Source organism: Bicyclus anynana, chromosome 26, assembly GCF_947172395.1.
Source record: "Bicyclus anynana chromosome 26, ilBicAnyn1.1, whole genome shotgun sequence".
Lineage (NCBI taxonomy): Eukaryota > Metazoa > Arthropoda > Insecta > Lepidoptera > Nymphalidae > Bicyclus > Bicyclus anynana.
Genome location: NC_069108.1, coordinates 378,851 through 398,088, shown reverse-complemented (window position 1 = coordinate 398,088; position 19,238 = coordinate 378,851). Strand labels below are relative to the sequence as shown.

General features: G+C 39.3%; 1 protein-coding gene and 1 long non-coding RNA gene across 2 annotated transcripts; one reads left to right on the top strand and one right to left on the bottom strand.

Moving 5' to 3' along the window:
- The first annotated feature begins 278 nt into the window (after window positions 1-278).
- On the top strand, window positions 279-2,619 carry LOC128199525 (uncharacterized). The gene is made up of 3 exons (XR_008252147.1): window positions 279-414; window positions 1,246-1,364; window positions 2,488-2,619. It is a non-coding gene; the product is annotated as an uncharacterized LOC128199525 (long non-coding RNA).
- A 1,582-nt stretch (window positions 2,620-4,201) lies between these two features.
- LOC112045705 (phenoloxidase-activating factor 3) lies at window positions 4,202-19,088 on the bottom strand. Its single transcript, XM_052889501.1, has 9 exons — window positions 15,454-19,088; window positions 13,848-13,973; window positions 11,549-11,690; window positions 10,439-10,614; window positions 9,296-9,408; window positions 8,034-8,183; window positions 7,498-7,630; window positions 6,930-7,058; window positions 4,202-5,303 (listed from the first exon to the last, which is right to left on the bottom strand). Exons 1-9 carry the CDS (start codon window positions 15,577-15,579, stop codon window positions 5,097-5,099), a joined length of 1,302 nt encoding a protein of 433 aa, XP_052745461.1. The 5' UTR covers window positions 15,580-19,088; the 3' UTR covers window positions 4,202-5,096.
- Between the last annotated feature and the right edge of the window lie 150 nt (window positions 19,089-19,238).

Genomic DNA, 19,238 nt, shown 5'->3' with positions numbered 1-19,238 from the left:
GTCAAGGGCTAACTTGTAAAGAATAAAAAAAGAGATATTATTGTTTTTAAATGTTCTGTTTTTTTAATAACTTCAAAATATAAAATATAATACTTGGACCTTGCTCACGAGATTACCGCCATTTGAAATTGTGTTTAACTACTTAGTCTATTTATAACTATTAGTGTAAATAACTATAAGTAAGCACTTGAGAAAACATTTAAAATCACAGACGGACACTTCAATTTGATTTATATGTATTGATTAGCTAAGATGGTGATAGGTATATAAAGTGATAACTTAAACTCTTACCTAATTACATTTTTATATTCGATTGCTCCTACGCGTTTATATTTTTTCTCAAAATGTTTATTTTTTATTTCGTGTTTTTGTTCTTGATTTGTTCGAGTTCCTGTGACTGCAAGTCACGAATAGGTAAGTACCTCAAACATTTAATTCTTCATTCATGGAAGCAATCGACTCTTGTTTTTCAAAATCTCCAAACTATACATTTGTAACATAGATTAAACTTTTCAGTTGTGTGCATTTTAAGCAATTAAATATCAAGTGTCTCAAACGGTGAAGGAAAACATCGTGAGGAAACCGGTATGCTTCAGATTTTTTTTAATTCTCTACGTGTGTAGGGATGATGACAGTTTTTTTAAATTGTATATACATTAAAAGTATGCCAATAGTAAAGCAATTTTGTAAAAGTAACAGGGTATCTGCGATCATTACTTTCGGAGCTACAGGGATTTAAAGGGTCAGATTTGCGGCGCTGCCGCGGATCCCTGAAAAATGCCCCATACAAAATAGCACGAGTTAGTGACGTCGTTGGCTCGCTGATCGTTATGTTTGTATGGGCGTTCAAACAAAATTACTAATATCTTTGTTATTTGTGCGTTTATGTTTATAGTTCATTTATTGAAAAATGTCGCATTTAATATAAGGAAGCTAAAACTGTATGAATTTTTATCTAATTACGATAAAAGATTTTTATTACATTTAGAAATTTTATAATCTCATTTATTTTGCAAATATCCAGTCAATCTTTGCTTTTTATGTATAAATTAGTTAACATTGACCTTATTTACCGGAATGTATCATAAAAATCAATATATTCCAACCTAGTCATCATCCCCATTCACATTGGGCCAGCGTGGCTAAGGCCTAACCCATCTCTTACCGAGAGGAGACTCGTGCTTAACAGTGAGCCGAATATGGGTTGTTAATGTTGATGATAATGAAATCTATTTGCATTTACAGGTTGTCCATGCGACTTTGTATCCCGAGGGGAAACCAATCATATTATTGGCACTTGTAGGAAAGTACAAGACTGTACTTATGCTAAACATTTGATTTATTATGACCATAAAAAACCGCAGGTAAGAAATCTATACTTATAATAAATCTGTAGAGAGGTCAATTCTGTACGTGAAATATATTTCCAAAATAACTATCAGCGGGTTAGTGATTGACACTGATGCCAAAAATGCAATCAGTAAAATTTTCTGTATGTTCGTTATAGAAACAAAAACTACTCGACGGATTTTAACGAAACTTGTTAACAATTTATAACAGAGCAGTGAAGGGAAATGTTGGGAAGCTGAATTGCACTATAGACAGCGCGAGTGCTGCAATAGTTAATTACGTGATGTGGCATACAATACTTTTTCTACGATCATGATAAAAGTTTTGTATTATTTTGGAACTTTATGGAAAGAAATTTATGTAAGTGATCATTATAATGAAACCTAAGAAGCTGCCTAAAAGTTTGTATCAATAATTAATATAATTTGAAAAATAAAGTGAACGTATTGAAGAGCAGATTATACTCCCAGCTGAGTTATGTAACAAGAATACAATTAGAAAAACGTTAAATATTAATCGCTATACAAAACACGATAGGCGGACGACTAGGTGCGAGCAGTTAGGCAGTTGGGTTTTGACGTGACAACGTCTTATAAATTGGTTTGCCGGGTGACACTTCAAGAAACTGCGTTACGCTCCGCTCACGTTATGCGCTCACAATGAGAGCGAGTGAGAGGCACGGGCATGGTTAGCCCGCCTAAGAGCGAGAGACAGACATAAAAAGTGAAAGGCACGCGTCCCTTCCACTCGAGCACAGTTAGCCCGCCTAAGAGCGAGAGAGGCAGAGCGAGAGAGAGAGAGTGAGAGAGATAGGCATACACACCGGTTCATGTCTTGTGCTTCTATTTTGTATGTATATATAAATACGTATGTATGTGTAAAGGTAAAAATAAAATTTTGTTAATATGAAATTCAGTGCGAGATTCTTTGTATAAATTAATGTTTTAAATATAATTCTTTGTATATGTATAATAAATGTTTTAAATAGTTACTATTATTTCATCCTTCTTCCTACTATACGAATGAATATTCACATTCAAATTATTTTACCACTCAAAGTCGTTGTCACGTAAAACTTTCGCCCGTATACCGACTTTACAGGCAACCAATTTTTTTTTTTTTTTTTAATTATTTCAGACGTGCTTTTTCGAAGAAGACGAAAGAATAGTCTGCTGCCCGCCTGCTGATGTCCATAACTTGAGGAAATAGTAACATGCTGCTTTGGAGTCCAGCAACTTCACCAGGCCTCTAGTGATGATCCACAGGAACATGCTCAAGTCTCAAGACTCCTTTAATAAACGCCTTCTAATGATTTTATAAGCTTTTATTTATCTTATCTTAGACCACTTTCAAATTTAACTGGTTTCGGTGGACCCCCTGCTAAATTTCTATCCAAACTCGACAAAGATTGTAATTAGATTTATGGAAATTGATCTATGGAAGTTTGAATTAACAGCCACCACTAAATAAAAGATTTAAAAAAATGTGAGAATCAATTAATTTATTAACTAAGTAAATTAATTAATTGATTGTGCTGCGAGTGGATGACAAAAAGTTAAATTGTCCAGGCAAAAAGTAGTAGTAGGAAGTACTTGTACCGAATTGTAAATTGAAAACCAGCGCCCCAGCTCGCTGTGGCATCGTGCTGAGGTGGATACCTTTTTTGTCCACGACCAGATACATTTTTGTATAATCTGTTTATTTGTGTGTGGAGAAATAAAAATATATTCTATTCTTAAATCAATACATCATTATTTTATTTAGAAAACTCCCCAATCGGTATGAAACCAGGTAAAGAAGATGGTCCCTTTCAGATCCACTCTTGTACCCTGTATCATTAGAATTTAAAAAATACAAGGATTTTAATAAGCTTTATTAAAGTGAATAAATCTAACTAAATAAATAAAAATTTTGATATAACTCAAAAACCCGAGCTTTTTCGTCATTATTACCGTAATAGTGTTACATATCCTGATAGATAATGAATACTATAGTTATATGAATATATGAATATGATAATTAAAGTAAATTCGTAGATATGTATAATAGAAAATAGTTTAAAATATTTTCTTTTATTTCCGCCAGGGTACAATGACTGATTCTAGGCTCCATACAATTTTGGACCATGTTTCATTATCATCATAAACAACCCATATTCGGCTCACTGTTGAGCACAAGTCTCCTCTCAGAATGAGACGCTTTAGTCCACCACGTTTGCCACGTTGGCAGATTGGATCACACACGCAGAGAATTAAGAAAATTCTCTGGTATGCAGGTTTCCTCAAGATGTTTTTCTTCACCGTTTGAGACACGTGATATTTCTTTCTACTTCTTAAAATGCATCAGCCAGGGTCCTTAATAATGATCCTTTAAAAAAGGATCCTTACGTGTGAAAGCAAAAAATCAGAATGTTAAATGTTAAACACCGGGTCTGACGTCTTTGTGCGTTCCGAGGCAGGCAATATGGCACTGGTGTGACAGTGGCGTAGCGTGCCTTTAAGGGGCCTTGTAACAAAATTAGACAAGGGGCCCCAATGAAGTGTACACACTTCTTCACAAAATAATATTTAAAATAAATAAGACCGTGACTTAACCTATAAATCCGGGATAAAAATGTAATAATAAAGGTCCCCATAATATCTTATAATGTCCGAAGCTATATAGATTATCCAGTGGACCAACAAGTAGATCGTGGAAAAATAAAGGGGTGTGGATTTTCATCCCCCTCCTAACAACTTAGCCCGCTTACATCTTACACTGCATCGTCACTTACCAGGTGAGATTACCATCAAGGGCGAACTTGAAAAAGAATAACAGTAAAAAAAGAAAAATATAGAAAAAATATAAAAACTTTTATTTTGAAACGGATTTATTGAGCAGTACACGTAAGGGCTCGAAACTAGTCGGGCATATTCCGACGTGGTATCCGAGTTTTAGTCGTGCTTCATAACACACTACAGTAGAATCCGCTTAAGACGATCACGCTTAAGAGTGTGCAATATGTAATTTGGTGGTTACAAATGGTTCTGGATCTCAGATTCTGGAAAAGTTAGGATCCTGATATTTTATTTTTTTGAAAAATACATGTTTTGCTCACATTTTGCAATCAATCTCAGGAAAAGCAAACTTATTTTCTTAAATTTTTGTTTTGTATAGAAAATCAGGTATATATCTTGAATATGGCCATTTTGTTTTTCGTTATGTTGTTTAATTTACTTGCAATTAGGTAAAAATGGTTTTGGCGCTCACGTCATAAAATTTGCGTCGCGCGTCAATCGCTCCGTGCTTTTCACTCACGTGAAAGTCATAATTCGGCGTCTCGCTTGCGCTTCGAATTGTATCCATATCGTACCGACGTGCTGCGCGCTTATTTCGCAGGGACCCAACCAAATACGCGTCTTATACGGGATATGGGTGGGTGATAGTGAAAAATCTCAGACCAATTATAGAAGGACGGCCGTGGGTTCGATTCCCACAACTGGAAAATATTTGTGTGATGAGCATGGGTGTTTTCCAGTGTCTGTGTGTATTTATACATTATATAAGTATTTATATGTAGTATATAAATGTATATTAATATTATAATATCAACTATCTTAGCACCCATAACACAAGCTACTCTGTATGCTTACTTTGGGGCCAGATAGTGATGTGTATTGTTTAAGTATATTTATTTATTTATTTATTATTGTTTTAATTTATAATTGTACTTTTATGTGCAATAAAGTATTTCTTCTTATTCTTCTTCAAATGTACATGACTGGTTGTCCTTTCGCTGTATTCCAGTCATCGGGCCACACGTTCCTTACGAGCCAGTCGAGGTAGCCGTCCACGCGCGTGTAGACGGCGGCGGCGCCGAGCGCGCAGTTGCCGGCGCCGAAGGACACTACGCCCTCCACCACGTACGAGCAGAACGTGCTGTTCAGTATCATCAGGGGCCCGCCGCTGTCGCCCTGACCACAGCATATTGGAAATAAGAAAATAAGGAAAAAGTTATCTTTATTGATTGCGGACTTGTGACAATAGATAATTTTGAATTGGCTTTTTGAAAGATAATAAAAACTGACTCGCGCCGACAAACTAAAATAAATAATAAATAAATAAAAATAGCTTTATTTCCTTACAATTACAGACATTTTTTTGAAAATTATTATAAAGGTTTACAAGTTTTATAGATTGTTAGTGGGTTAGTTGATATTATCTAATTTTTTATATTATGTTAGTAATGTTAATTTTTCATTTTATTATTCTTTTTTGTAAGGACTGCATATAGCAGTGAAATCGTCCAATTGTAGCCATTGTATTCTGTCTCTGGCTGTTCGTTGCCATGTTTTACCTGCAACCCTGACTATATCATCACTCCACCTTCTTAATGGTTACCCCGTTTGCGTTTTGAGTCTCGTGGGTACCAGTTTGTAACAATTTGGGACCATCTATCGTCTGATGTTCTTTGTATGTGGCCTGCCCATTTCCATGTTAGGCGGAGAACATGTCGAGCAGCATCTTTAGCTTGGGTTCTTTTCCTGATGACTTCGTTTTTAACTCTGTCCCTTAATTTTAGTTTCAAAAAACTACTGACGTTTATTTATTAAACGCCAGTAGTTTGTCGGCGCGAGTGAGTTATTTAATCGGTCGGCTCGTGTCGTCATGAGTCAAGATAGTACGAAGCTAGGCTAGAAGTTTTTTTTTTATTCTTTGCAAGTTAGCCCTTGAGTACAATCTCACCTGATGGTAAGTGATAATGCAGTCTAAGATGGAAGCGGGCTAACTTGTTAGGAGTAGGATGAAAATCCACACCCCTTTCGGTTTCTACACGGCATCGTACCGGAACGCTAAATCGCTTGGCGGTACGACTTTGCTGGTAGGGTGGTAACTAGTCACGGCCAAAGCCTCCCACCAGCCAGACCTGGACCAATTAAGAAAATCTCAATCGGCCCAGCCGGGGATCGAACCCAGGACCTCCGTCTTGTAAATCCACCGCGCATTCCACTGCGCCACGGAGGCCGTCAAACTGTTTGCTATACTATTCTAATGAACGAGCTATGTTAGGAGAATCTCTCCGTGATCGAATCAGAAATGAGGAGATCCGCAGAAAAACCAAAATCACCGACATAACTCAACGAGTCGCGAAGCTGAAGTGGCAATGGGCGGGGCACATAGTTTGTCAACCCCCCACTGCTGGATGCAGGTATCGTAATGTTTGGAAGTCCCTACAAAAGGCCTATGTCCTGCAGTGGACGTCCATCGGCTGATATGATGATGATGAGTACTTTTTTGAAGTCGGTTATAAATGGAATGAAATTACATTAAATAATAAAAATTCCACTACTTATAATGATAAGAAAGAATAATATGACCCGAAATTGACCCTTACTGGTTCACGGTAAAACCCAGTCAAATGTCGACATTGTAAACCAACGCGTCCAGGCTCTGACATTTATACTAATATTTACAGAGTTTGTTTGTTTGTTTCCGCATTAATCTCAGCAACTACTGGTTCGAATTGAAATGATGATGATAATGACACATAAACCCGAACCACCACTTTTTTGAAAGCCGCTTAAAAAAGTGTAACTTACTTGGCAAGAATCCGATTTATTTAAGGCGGGACTTTTGGCGCATATGTGGAATTTGGAGGTGAAATTGAATTTTGAGTTTGATTTCAGCTTCAAACACTCTGTGTGGTCGGTTATGTACAGGTTGTCGGTCTGGAAAATAAAATTACTGTCAACAAGTATTTTTGGAATTACTCGAACGTGCCATACGTAATATAGGGGACTGTAGAGTCCACCATGTATAAGCCCTTATTGGGGTCTACGTTGAGCGTATTAAACAGGGGCGTCCTACCGCCGTATTAATGATACGGGACCCTTGCACTACAGGGGCCCCTTATGTCTTAAAGCAAAAATTTGTAAAAAGTAATCTACAATATTACTTAAACTGGTGGTGGAGTGGTGGTGCTTCCGGAAAAAAACTGCAGGAATGACAAAAGTAAAAAAAACTTTCAAATCAAAAACTTATGACATTTTTAGGGATTTGCCGCTCGTCTATTTGGCGCTCCAACAAATTTTGATACAGGGCCCTCACATCCCGGGGCTCGCCACTCTCTGTGCGTGTGTGTATAGTATGACAACACGTGACCCTGACCATCTGTAGCATCTGCGACATCCCGGGGCTCTTGCCAGTGGCGCCCCACCCGGCGACGGTGCGCTGCCCATCCTCTGTCCGGAAGCTGGGCACGAACAGGCAGATCGGTCGGATGAACTCCGACATCAGCACTCTGCGACATTTAGAAACAAGTTCTAGTTTGTAGCTCATAGTGGACTTATGTAACACAAAGCGTCGAGCAAAGTACTAGCATAACGATTTACTAGCACCCACGCTTTTTAGTTTCGTGGGTACTTTTATGTTTTTGAAGTCAGTTGTATTTATTATTAAAAAATAATTACTTTTAAAATGGCCAGCCTCAGGTCAGAACTTGTATGGAGTGAACAGTGGGATGGTTCTCCAAAAGTCGGTTGTATCTATCTATACTTATAATAAAACTGTAACAAGACAAATTCTGTACATTGAAGATATACACGACATAGTATCGAAACGCTAAATCGCTTGGCGGTACGTCTTTGGCGGTAGGATGGTAGCCGAAGCATATCATAATACGTTGATATATCGCAGATACATACGGCCTGTCCAACTGCAGGAGTGCGATGTCGTTCTTCTGCTTATAGAAGTCGTAGAGCGGGTGCGGGACGGTGCGCACGACGGAGTAGAGGCTGCCGTTGCGGAAGTCCGTGTTGTTCAACGTGCCCAGCAGCGCATACCGCAGCGGGCGACTGGGGGAGAGAACACGTGAGCGAACTTAAACATGAACTTCACCTCATGAACATTACTTTTAAACATTTTTTTTTTATTGAGAAAGAATACAATAAGGGACTTAAGCTAACTTATCCTAATAACTATACAAATCATACCCACGTGGAATGGTGGCAAGAATACTGGCTGCATTTCCGCGCTGGACAGTCAGGCTGATCCTTTGCGCAAAAAATGAGCCAGCCCTTCTGTCACCAGTCGAGGCAACTAGCCGCGGTAAAATTATTCGGTAATATTTTTTGGCACTGCGACTCCATGGCCCAAGGGTCTCCGGCTAAAGGTACAAATATGTAACTCTCTGTTAGAGAGGCATACTTTTAAACATTATTTCCCATCATCATCATTATCATCATCATGTCAGCCTATGGACGTCTACTGCAGAACATCATGATCCTGAGCCATATCCAGCGAATACCTGCGACTCGATTGATGTCTTCAGTCCACCTGGTGGAGCAGTGGGGGTCAACCAACACTGCGCTTTCTGGTGCAGGGCCAGCACTCACCTAGGGTCATAGAACACATGTGCAGCGGTGAGGATGAACTGCTCGTTGATGAGGGAGCCTCCTGCCCCCCACTCCACTGTGAACGCTGTGTAGTTGTAGTCCCCAGCACAGCCTGTCACAACAAGTTACTGTTCAGCACTCACCTAGGGTCATAGAGCACATGTGCAGCGGTGAGGATGAACTGCTCGTTGATGAGGGAGCCTCCTGCCCCCCACTCCACTGTGAACGCTGTGTAGTTGTAGTCCCCAGCACAGCCTGTCACAACAAGTTACTGTTCAGCACTCACCTAGGGTCATAGAGCACATGTGCAGCGGTGAGGATGAACTGCTCGTTGATGAGGGAGCCTCCTGCCCCCCACTCCACTGTGAACGCTGTGTAGTTGTAGTCCCCAGCACAGCCTGTCACAACAAGTTACTGTTCAGCACTCACCTAGGGTCATAGAGCACATGTGCAGCGGTGAGGATGAACTGCTCGTTGATGAGGGAGCCTCCTGCCCCCCACTCCACTGTGAACGCTGTGTAGTTGTAGTCCCCAGCACAGCCTGTCACAACAAGTTACTGTTCAGCACTCACCTAGGATCATAGAGCACATGTGCAGCGGTGAGGATGAACTGCTCGTTGATGAGGGAGCCTCCTGCCCCCCACTCCACTGTGAACGCTGTGTAGTTGTAGTGCCCCAGCACAGCCTACGAACAAACGACTTGATGTATAACAAGTTATTTAAAAAAGTATACTATTCAAAAATCAAAAATCAAAATCAAAAATCATTAATTTCAAGTAGGCTCAGTTTACAAGCACTTTTGACACGTCAGTTGACTATTTGTAAAGATTCTACCACCGGTTCGGAAGGCAGGTTCTGCTGAGAAGATACCGGCAAGAAACTCAACAGTTGCTCTTTTGAAAAAGTCATACAGTATTATAATTTACAATTGATGATAACATTACAATTTCTTATAGTTTTACTTTTTGTGTGAAGGTGGAAGCTGATCCAATGGCCTCCAAGCGCTTTTACCTTTAAGGAACTCATCAATGTTGTAGTAACCTCGACTAAGTAAATGTTTTTTAACACATTGCTTAAAGCTATGCATTGGCAGGTCCATCACAGTCTTGGGGATCTTGTTATAGAATAGTACACCCAAACCTACAAAAAATTGTTTTACTCTTTGGAGACGATATGCAGAAATAACTAACTTATGCCCGTGTCTAGTCATTCAAGTAAAAAGCTAATACCTGTATTTTTTTAATGTTTAGATACAGTAGTTTCGGAGAAAAAGGGCATAGTCAATAGGCTACTCGCTTGCTGTACGAAACTAAAAAGATTTTTTGCATATAGGCAGCTTAGATGCCTAGAAACTCTAATCACATTTTTATTTGTGAAAATAATCTCGTAATTTATCAAACAAAATTGTATTTTTATCACGTCACCGCAAACGCCAATCATAAACTGTGACGTCATTCGCTACAAGGCATCGGTTTGTGATTGGCGCTTGCGGTGACGTTATATATCACGTCACTACAAACGCCAATCACGCTGTTATCTCTATGCTGCGTTCCACTTAGTTCCTAATCATCCCATTTACGACTGCAGTCTTTCCCGTTCCACTTGCTTGCGAACATTGCAATCATAAGCTCAAGTGGTGTGTATGGTGCGTTTTAAGTGCTCGCTATTGAATAAATAGTAATAATGGCGGCTCTACCATTGGCTATAAACCTTACCATATGCGGGAACTCCTTGTAATTTGCGTCCTCACCGCCGCTTATCCTGTACCGGTTTTGCGGACGTTCGATGAAGCAGCGCTTGACTCTGATCAAACGGTGTTTGTCTACTCTTCCAGTATACGGACTCTTCCCCGCCACGCAAGGTTCGACGTACCGCTGATACTCCATGCACTCTGAAGAGATACTGTAATCTATATTTTTCTATAATAATACTAACCTAATAGCGTTGCTCTACTGGGACCGAACCATTATCACTGACAGGTATATTGTTGCTAATAGACCTGATATAGTGCTAGTCGATCGGTCAGTGCGTCGTGCAATAATTGTTGATATTACAGTTCCACATGACGATAATCTGGTTAAAGCCGAAAAGGAAAAAGTATCAAAATACTTGAACCTCGCACACGAGATTACCGCCATGTGGAATGTTGAGTCAACTATTGTTCCGATAGTTGTTTCAGTCAATGGTCTTATAACGAAAAGCTTAAGAACACCTTAAGAAGCTTTCACTTTTCACTGTTGGATCAAGAGTCAGATACAGAAGATGTAAGTGATTCTTGAGACGGCGAGTATTGTGAGAAGGTTCCTCACTCTTTTTTTTTTGTTTATAATGAGCTTAGCCCCGCGTGTTACGCTATACTTTTCACTACGATTGCGAGAAAATAAAATAATTATGTACAGTATTCAATGTTAAAATACTTTTTGCAGATTCACCTCGCAATTCAATAAAAATCAAATGAAAAAAAATTACGCATTCCACAGACAAGAACGCTCGCTCTATTTCGTTCCAATTTCAAATTTTTATCAAAAAATCAGGTCCTTACATAATAATATGTACTCTGAGTCTCGTACCCACGAGTGTGATGATTCTATTTACGAATAAATTTTAAAACCTCCTTCGTATGATAGAGGTAATTATTTTAGTATGAAACTATTTACGAATTAAACCTTTTTCGCTTTACAGTAGGCTAGTAATCGTAACAGACAAAAAAAAAAACAAAATTACTTTAGCCCCTAGAGACTGAAATGCTTATTTAGCCCCGCTGTGGAGTGGTAATATGGCAGTGTTTTTGCAAGAGTAGTGAGAAAGTATTTGTTATCACATACTATTCCAAGCGATCCGTTGAGCGATGGTGAAGTCTGGGGGCGCTTCGGGTGTGTCCAGCGATGGGCAGCCATGCTCGGACGGCGGTGGCGCGGCGCGCGGGGCGGGACAGCACTTCTGCAGCGTGCCGTCGTAACGACAAATCTACAATCAACAACATCATGTATGGGTGAGTACTGAATACATTCTGGCCTTTTTTTTTTTCACGCTGGGAAATGCTTTTACGCATCTCCCTCGGAAATAGTGGCATAGGATGGCACCATTTCCGAGGGAGTATGTGGGACTCACCGGCTGCGAGTCAGCCAGAATACCCACTAAAACCCAGCTAAATTCTGGAAAAGAAAACGCCTGAGTTCCGGGAACAAAAAATAATCTTCCGCAACTCAGACAGGGGCGTCCGCCGAGGCAGACCCTACACTGGGGATCTAAACATCCCCTTGCTCCGTCTGTTGCTTACCAAGGCAACAAGATGCGCCTTCCAATCTCATATCTTGTCGGACGGTAGATTTCTCAATCCACCACCCGGAGCTCCTCATTAGGGTGGTAGGCGGCGATCGTGGGCACGTCGCCTTCGACCTGCCCTACGGGAATACATCCTGGCCTAGTGTAACGCTATAACTTAAATATGACAGTTGTTTGCACTGAGCCTACGGATCCACGCGCTAGATAGATACCTACATCATAACTAAACGCACTCGCGCACAGCTGTAAATACGATTTCGCACGAATGGTTTACTTCGGCTGCACTCGGGAGGAGCGACGCTAACCGACCGCACATAAGGTACGAGGCATTCTAATACCTGCGTCAGGTGCCGAAAGTTGTGACGATACGAGTGCCAATTAAATATTTAACTTTGGTTGGTGTTGGCCTTCTGGGCTCGAAACCTAGGGAAACCCGCTGGGGTGAGTTCCTATTCAACTTACTAACTTAGCTATTGTAAGGCTGTTCGGTGCTCTGTAGTGTCTGTCTCAGTCGCTGGGCTAGGACAGGCACTACGTGGCAAGACGGAGGGCACGCTCTAATGCCTCTCTTGCTCTGGGGTTCCAGGCTCTTCGCCTTCTTCACCTTCTTCATCTTCATCTACGACAACGAGCCATCTCATTATAGCGTTACACTAGCAATGCCCCCGCCCCCAGTGACAAGCTGGCAACTTGAATTCGAAATAAACTTCTGGACACATCTATTGGCTTACCTTAGAGTTTAGGTTTCGATAGCCCCTACCGAAATATGATTGCTAGATTGAACAAAAACTATTGATGCAGTTTTAAACCTGATACATTTTACCATCTTTTCGATAGTACTTTTTTAAAATTTGAATTCAGAATACCACAAAACATGGAGCTACACCTAACAAGTCGGGTATGAGCCTTGATAAAGGCAATTGATTTTTTAATAAAAAATTTTATCAAATAAAGGTTTAATTTAATAACGCGTGTTGCCTCTATGTGCACCTACCACAGCTCTGAGACGATTAGGCGTAGAGTTTATCAACCGCTCTATGAAATTTTGAGGGATCATCTGCCGGCCGTATGGGCTACGAGTTTCAACCGACGAAATATGGAGAGGAGAGAAGGTTAACGTGTAATTTTTTTAATATTTATCATTTAAACATCACGATCCTGAACCCTGCAGCTAATCCCTGCAACTCGCTTGATATCGTCAGTCCACCTGGTGGGAGATCTACCAACTCTGCGTTTTCTAGTGTACATCCAGCGCCAGCCCGAAGTAAATTTTAAAATGGAGCGAGATCCAATTATAGCGCCTCTCCTAATAATATGTAGATAATTTACCAAATTATGAGTGTAAAGTAAGAATGGAACCCGAAGATCTTGACCATACTCAGGGGTGACCAATTGAAAATCAGGCGCAATTGACTAGAATTATTATTTAGGCGCTCTCTAGGATTTGGCGCCTGGAGCGACTGCTCCGTTCGCCGTATGGACGGGCCGGCCCTGTTTGACATCAGTGACTTTGGATCTTCTACAGATCTCCAAATTTCTGAGTTCATCACGCAGAGATATGAAGCAAGCATAGCTCGCTCCATCACGCCCTGAGAATCCGCTTGATTCCATACATGTGGTCATAAGCAACAAAATACCGATACGCAATTTAATAGGATGTACAGTCTCCCACCTTTAGTTGCAGGCGGCGCTGAAGTTCACGGAGCCAGCAACCTCACCACTGGCTGCGTGACCCGCGAGGCAGGCCGAGGGTGGCTAAACTACGAAAAATTACGAGATATGTCTATGTGCCGTGGACCCCCGTGTGGTAGAACACGCCAGCTATATCTATGGTCGTACCGTGTTAGTAGAGCGCTTGACCCCCTCGCTACTGGACTCGTACATCTTCCCAAAGAGCCCCAATGTGTGTAACTTGTCTTTTAGGGGGCAGCACACTATACGGATGTCATCATTAAACCAGCACATCTGAAACAAGTAACAACAAAGGTTTCTTAACAAACATCAAAGACGGACGAGTATTCTAAACCACAGAATACATATGTACAAGTGTGGCTACACCCAAACAATTTAGGTATTTTACACAATGTCAATAAACGAAACCGGATTCAACATTTTATTAAAGCATTATTTACGAATATTATCAAGAAATAGAAATCTTATAGTAAACAATTTTTAACCGACTTAAAAAAGGAGGAGTCAATTCGTCGGAATCTTTTATTTATGTATGTTCACCGATTACTCGAAGGCGCCTGAAACGATTTGAATTTTTTTTTGTTTGATAGGGTTTGCATTTAGTCCCATTGTAATCATGTTAGGATTTGATGGTGGAATCCTGGAAAAATCGAAGGGAACGTTCGAATATTATAGTGACAACTAGTATGTTTTTTTAATGTTTTCAGTAAGTATTTTAAAGCACTACTATTTAAGGAAGGTCTGGTGTTGATTTGAAGAAGGAGCCGAAGCACAGACGAGGGAACTTCTCATCGATTTACAGCATTTACCTTGTGTTTGAACTTAATTAATTTGTATCAGTGAGAACTTTACACCTAGATGAAATGTGATTCTCTTTAGGGGTCTGGTGGTGGAGACGAGGGACTTTTTGGGGACTCCTCAAAGGTTTACAGTAGATATATTGTGATTAGGCTTGATTAATTTGTATTGATGAGAACTTTACATCTAGGTGTGTTGTAGCTGTCATTAGGGGTCTGGTGATGGAAACGAGGGACTTTTCAGGGAACTCCTCAACGGTTTACAGTATTTATCTTGTGATTGGGCTTGATTAATTTGTATTGGTGAAAACTTTACAACTAGTTGTGTTGTTGTCTTTAGGGGTCTGGTAATGGAGACGAAATACAGCTAAGGAAGTCCCCCAACGGTTTACAGTAGCTATCTTGTGATTGGGCTTGATTAGTTAATATTGATAAGAACTTTACATCTAGATGGGTCGTGACTGTCAACACAAACAAAGAAGATTTAGAATATACATATTTCGTAAGGGTAAACGGGGAGTAAATACGAGTAAAGATTAAAGTAGTATTTTAAAATTTGGTTTCATTGATCGTACGTAATAAAAAAAAATAAGTGTTACAAGCATAAGAATCGCTCCGTGGCTTTATAATCAAAATGTTTAATATTATTTTACACTTATAACATGTTATCACTAAAGTAGTGACTCATTGTTTGAATGGTACACTAGGATACACAATAAGGCCGCAAAAGGCAGCACATACGATGTTATTTTTCCCTTTTTAGCTTAGTACAAACATTTTTGTGATTTTGAAGTCGGTTGTGTTTGTTATAAATTTTTTTGTTACTATATTATATGCTTATATAATCTGTTATTTATCGAACAAATATTGTTCCACTGAGAGTTAGAGTTCCGTACTCCGTAGTCTACTAACTTGTCATTAAATAAAGACAGCGTGATTTGATGTTTGAGTATTACCTTGGGTTTCCTCTGCTCTTTGTTGGTCAATGCATTCGCGTAAGGACAATTATAGATTTCCTCGCAAATGCCCGACTCGGTCTTATTTCCCATTGGAATTATGCACGATTGTCCTGAAAACATCATCAAAACTATGTAAAATAATATGTCACTATCATCATCAAAATCGTCATCATCACATTTCCGAGACTAAGAGGAAGGGAAAAAGGAAAATAGGTTAGGAATTTCATAGTCATTACAATATAATAATTAACTAGTAAACGAATACACAACCAATATGGCGTGTATTATTTATCGATACCTCGTATTCTCTCTTTCGTTCAATCTTTCTCACTATAGCTCTCTCCCACCTCTCACTCCATAGCACTGTGCGTGATACGACGTTCGCTCTGTCTCACTTTTTCTCTCAATCTTTCCCACTTGCTTGCTCCCACGGCTTCACGGCTAGTTGCTTCATGCTACGTTCGCCCTGTCTTACTCTCTCTCAATCGGTCTCTCTCTCTCTTTTTCGACACTTCCGTTGCAACCGGCGTGACGTTACATCTGTAAAAATTTTACCCTCATGCGCATAAAGAAGCTTCACTTCAAAAACGCATTTTCACTTCACTTTTGCTCCGCTGTCAGTTCATGAGGGATCCAACGACAACAAAGTTTCCGAACTTTCAATTCTTCGTGTACATTTTTTTGAATTTGGCTCATACCAATCCCCAATAGTAACCGAATTGTTTCATAGGTAATCCTCGGGTTTTCTTCAATTAGCCGCATTATTTTCGTTGACGGCAGTTGGAAACCCTTCACGAAATTCGTCATGTAAAGGAACTCCATCTCTCTCAAATTCATCATACCATCGCCTCATCCTACGTTTAAAATCATAAAAAAATCATCGCTCTAAAATCTCTTTGACTTCATTCGCATTTTCGTTGCGTATGTAGAACTTTAATGTATGGTATATACATTTTAAATCTTTCTAAGCGCAAATCTCGAGAACGGCGTAACCGATTTCGCTAATTCTTTCTTTAGAATATTCCTTAAAGTATGATGATGAAGAACCATCTTCATACTTTAAGGAATATTCTTAAGAAAGAATTAGCGAAATCGGTTCCGCCGTTCTCGGTTTCGGTTTCTATTTAGCCTAAAAATACCTCGTATATAATGGGTCTTTTAAGCCCTTTGTATAACAATCTACCTTTTCGCTTCAGGTGCGTCATCTTCCGTTAATTCCATTATAATTCTTCACAATATTTATTTATTCTATCGACTTACGTTTACCGTTGTTGTCAATGGAGTATTGAAAACATGCCAGCTATCTATGGACCTTTTAAATGTTCCCAGGAAAAAGTGTAAAAATATAACATTCTTGTACTTACGATAAAGATGTTAGTACAGTCGGGTACATTATCGGTTCGTTATCGTTAGTAAACTAATTTTAAAATTTTACCTTTTGTAAATGTTACTTGTATTAAAATTGACACATAATATAATAAAAATGTCGCTTACTATAATTTGACGGTCATTATGTCTATTTATACCTAAACCCGGTGCTGTTTTTAGCGGATTTTTTCAACACCTTTACAGGAAAATGGCTCATTAAAGCCGTTTCTAAAAGAACCACGAGAGAGTGTCTGAAAATACTGAATCTTTATTATTAATACGGCTTGGGTTAAAGTTTTATTTTTACAGGCACAGAACCCTAAAAACTATAAATCCTACCTAATCTACGGCACACGCAGAATGGACACCACAGCAAACACAAAAATAAAAATGTCAAAGGAATCATTTTTTTACACAAAATTAAGTTACACTTAATAACTTTATTATATTATCAGTTTATTTAATGAAACTAAAAATACAAAATTAATTAAATAATGAACTAATGATACGTTTATACACAACGCAACACGATCGAATTGTCACAAATCATTTCAACTTATGACCTGGCGATAGCTTTAATGAAACTATCTGCAAATTTCTCAAACATGATGTCTGTTATCCATATCCATTTATTATTATCTTCGGCAATGAAACAATAAGGGTGCTTCTCCACCAGAGACGCTACATTGCTATGGATGCGTTTGTTATCCACCAATTTATTTATTATTTGGGCCACCAACAAAATTATATGTATACAGAATAAAAAAACTTAATAACTAGGGTATTGAAACACATATAAGTTTACTTAAAGGTAGCCACATCATGCATAAAGTGTAGCATTAACAATTAAAAAATAAGTGTTAAAAAAAATAAAAAAGAAAAGAGATGGTCCATTTCAAGTCCACTCTTGTATCCCTCTTGTATTAAAATTTAAGAAATACAAGGATTTTATTAAAGTTAATAAATCTAACTAACTAATATAAAATAAATGAAATTAAAACCCAAATTTTTGTGGTCTATCAAGATGGCGCCCCTAAAGCAACTATGACATGACAATTGACAGCAAACGTCAAATCGACTACTGCATTGAAAACGTCAGTAATACGCCATTATTACCCTTAGTAGTGTTGCATTTCTTGGGAGAGAATAAATATTATTTCGAAAAAATTAAAGTAACTTCGTAGATTTGATTTGAGATTCGCAGAAGTACCAAAGTCACTGACATAGCTCAGCGAGTCGCGAAGCTGAAGTGGCAATGGGCAGGCCACATAGTTCGAAGAGCCGATGGACGTCGGGGTCCCAAGGTGCTGCAATGGCGACTCCGCACCGGAAAGCGCAGTGTTGGTCGACACCCCACTAGTGGGATCGAAGACATCAAGTGGGTTGCAGGCAACTGCTGGATGCTGGCGGCTCGAGACCGTTGTGCTTGGAGGTCCATGCAAGAAGCTTATATCCAGCAGTGGACGTCCATCGGCTGATAATGATAATGATGATTACAAAAACAATTGTTATATTATAGGGTTCCGTCAGGTATTTCGCCTTCCAAGAGTTCCAAGGTTCCGTCACCAAAAAATTTTGAGAAGTGTATACTCTACAGCAGGTTCTTTGTCGTAATATCTACGGAACACCCTGTATGTATCTCAATTTTGATCAATTAGCATTAGCAATATTTTATAATGTTAAATATTATACCTAGTGAGTTAAAATAAGACCAGTTATACATTCTAGCGCGGAGTACATTGCTTTACATGATTCACTGGGTTTTACCTGATCCGCTCCTACTTGTACTGAATTATCGTAATAATTATCAAGTCTTTCGTCCGGCCTTTTGTCAGGGTCAATTTCAGGTCGTACCTATTTAGTATATCTTATAGTATATGCTATCGGGCATAAACGATTTAAAAAAAGACGAACATACCAATTCATAGAAATCTTTTGTTAATTTTTTGATCAACCTATATTCAACTCACTGCTGAGCTCGAGTCTCCTCTCAGAATGTGAGGGGTTAGGCCAATAGTCCATCATGCTAGCCCAATGCGGATTGGCATATTGAGATTTTCTTAATTGATCCAGGTCTGGCTGGTGGGAGGCTTTGGCCATGGCTAGTACACCACCACCCTACCGGCAAAAACGTACCGCCAAGGTTTTTAGCCTTCCGGTACGATGCCGTGTAGAGACCGAAAGGATTATGAATTTTCGTCCTCCTCCTAACAAGTTAGTCCGCTTCTATCTTAGATTGCATCATCACTTACCATCAGGTGAGATTGTAGTCAAGGGCTAACTTGCAGAGAATAAAAAAAAAATATTGTAATGTTGCAAATAAATGGGTATCAAGAGGCACATTTTTCTATCTCTAGAGGGGTGAAGCCACCCTTTTTTAAACCCCCTGTAATGGACGAAACAAAACACAGAAA

Excerpts from the sequence above, each read along its gene's own strand:
- LOC112045705 (XM_052889501.1), bottom strand. The coding sequence starts at position 15,579 with ATGATGTTTTCAGGACAATCGTGCATAATTCCAATGGGAAATAAGACC. Across the intron at positions 8,184-9,295 it reads CATGTGCTCTATGATCCTAG|TCGCCCGCTGCGGTATGCGC; the intron begins GTGAGTGCTGAA and ends TCTCTCCCCCAG. Across the intron at positions 7,059-7,497 it reads TGTCGCAGATGCTACAGATG|ACCGACAACCTGTACATAAC; the intron begins GTCAGGGTCACG and ends TTTATTTTCCAG.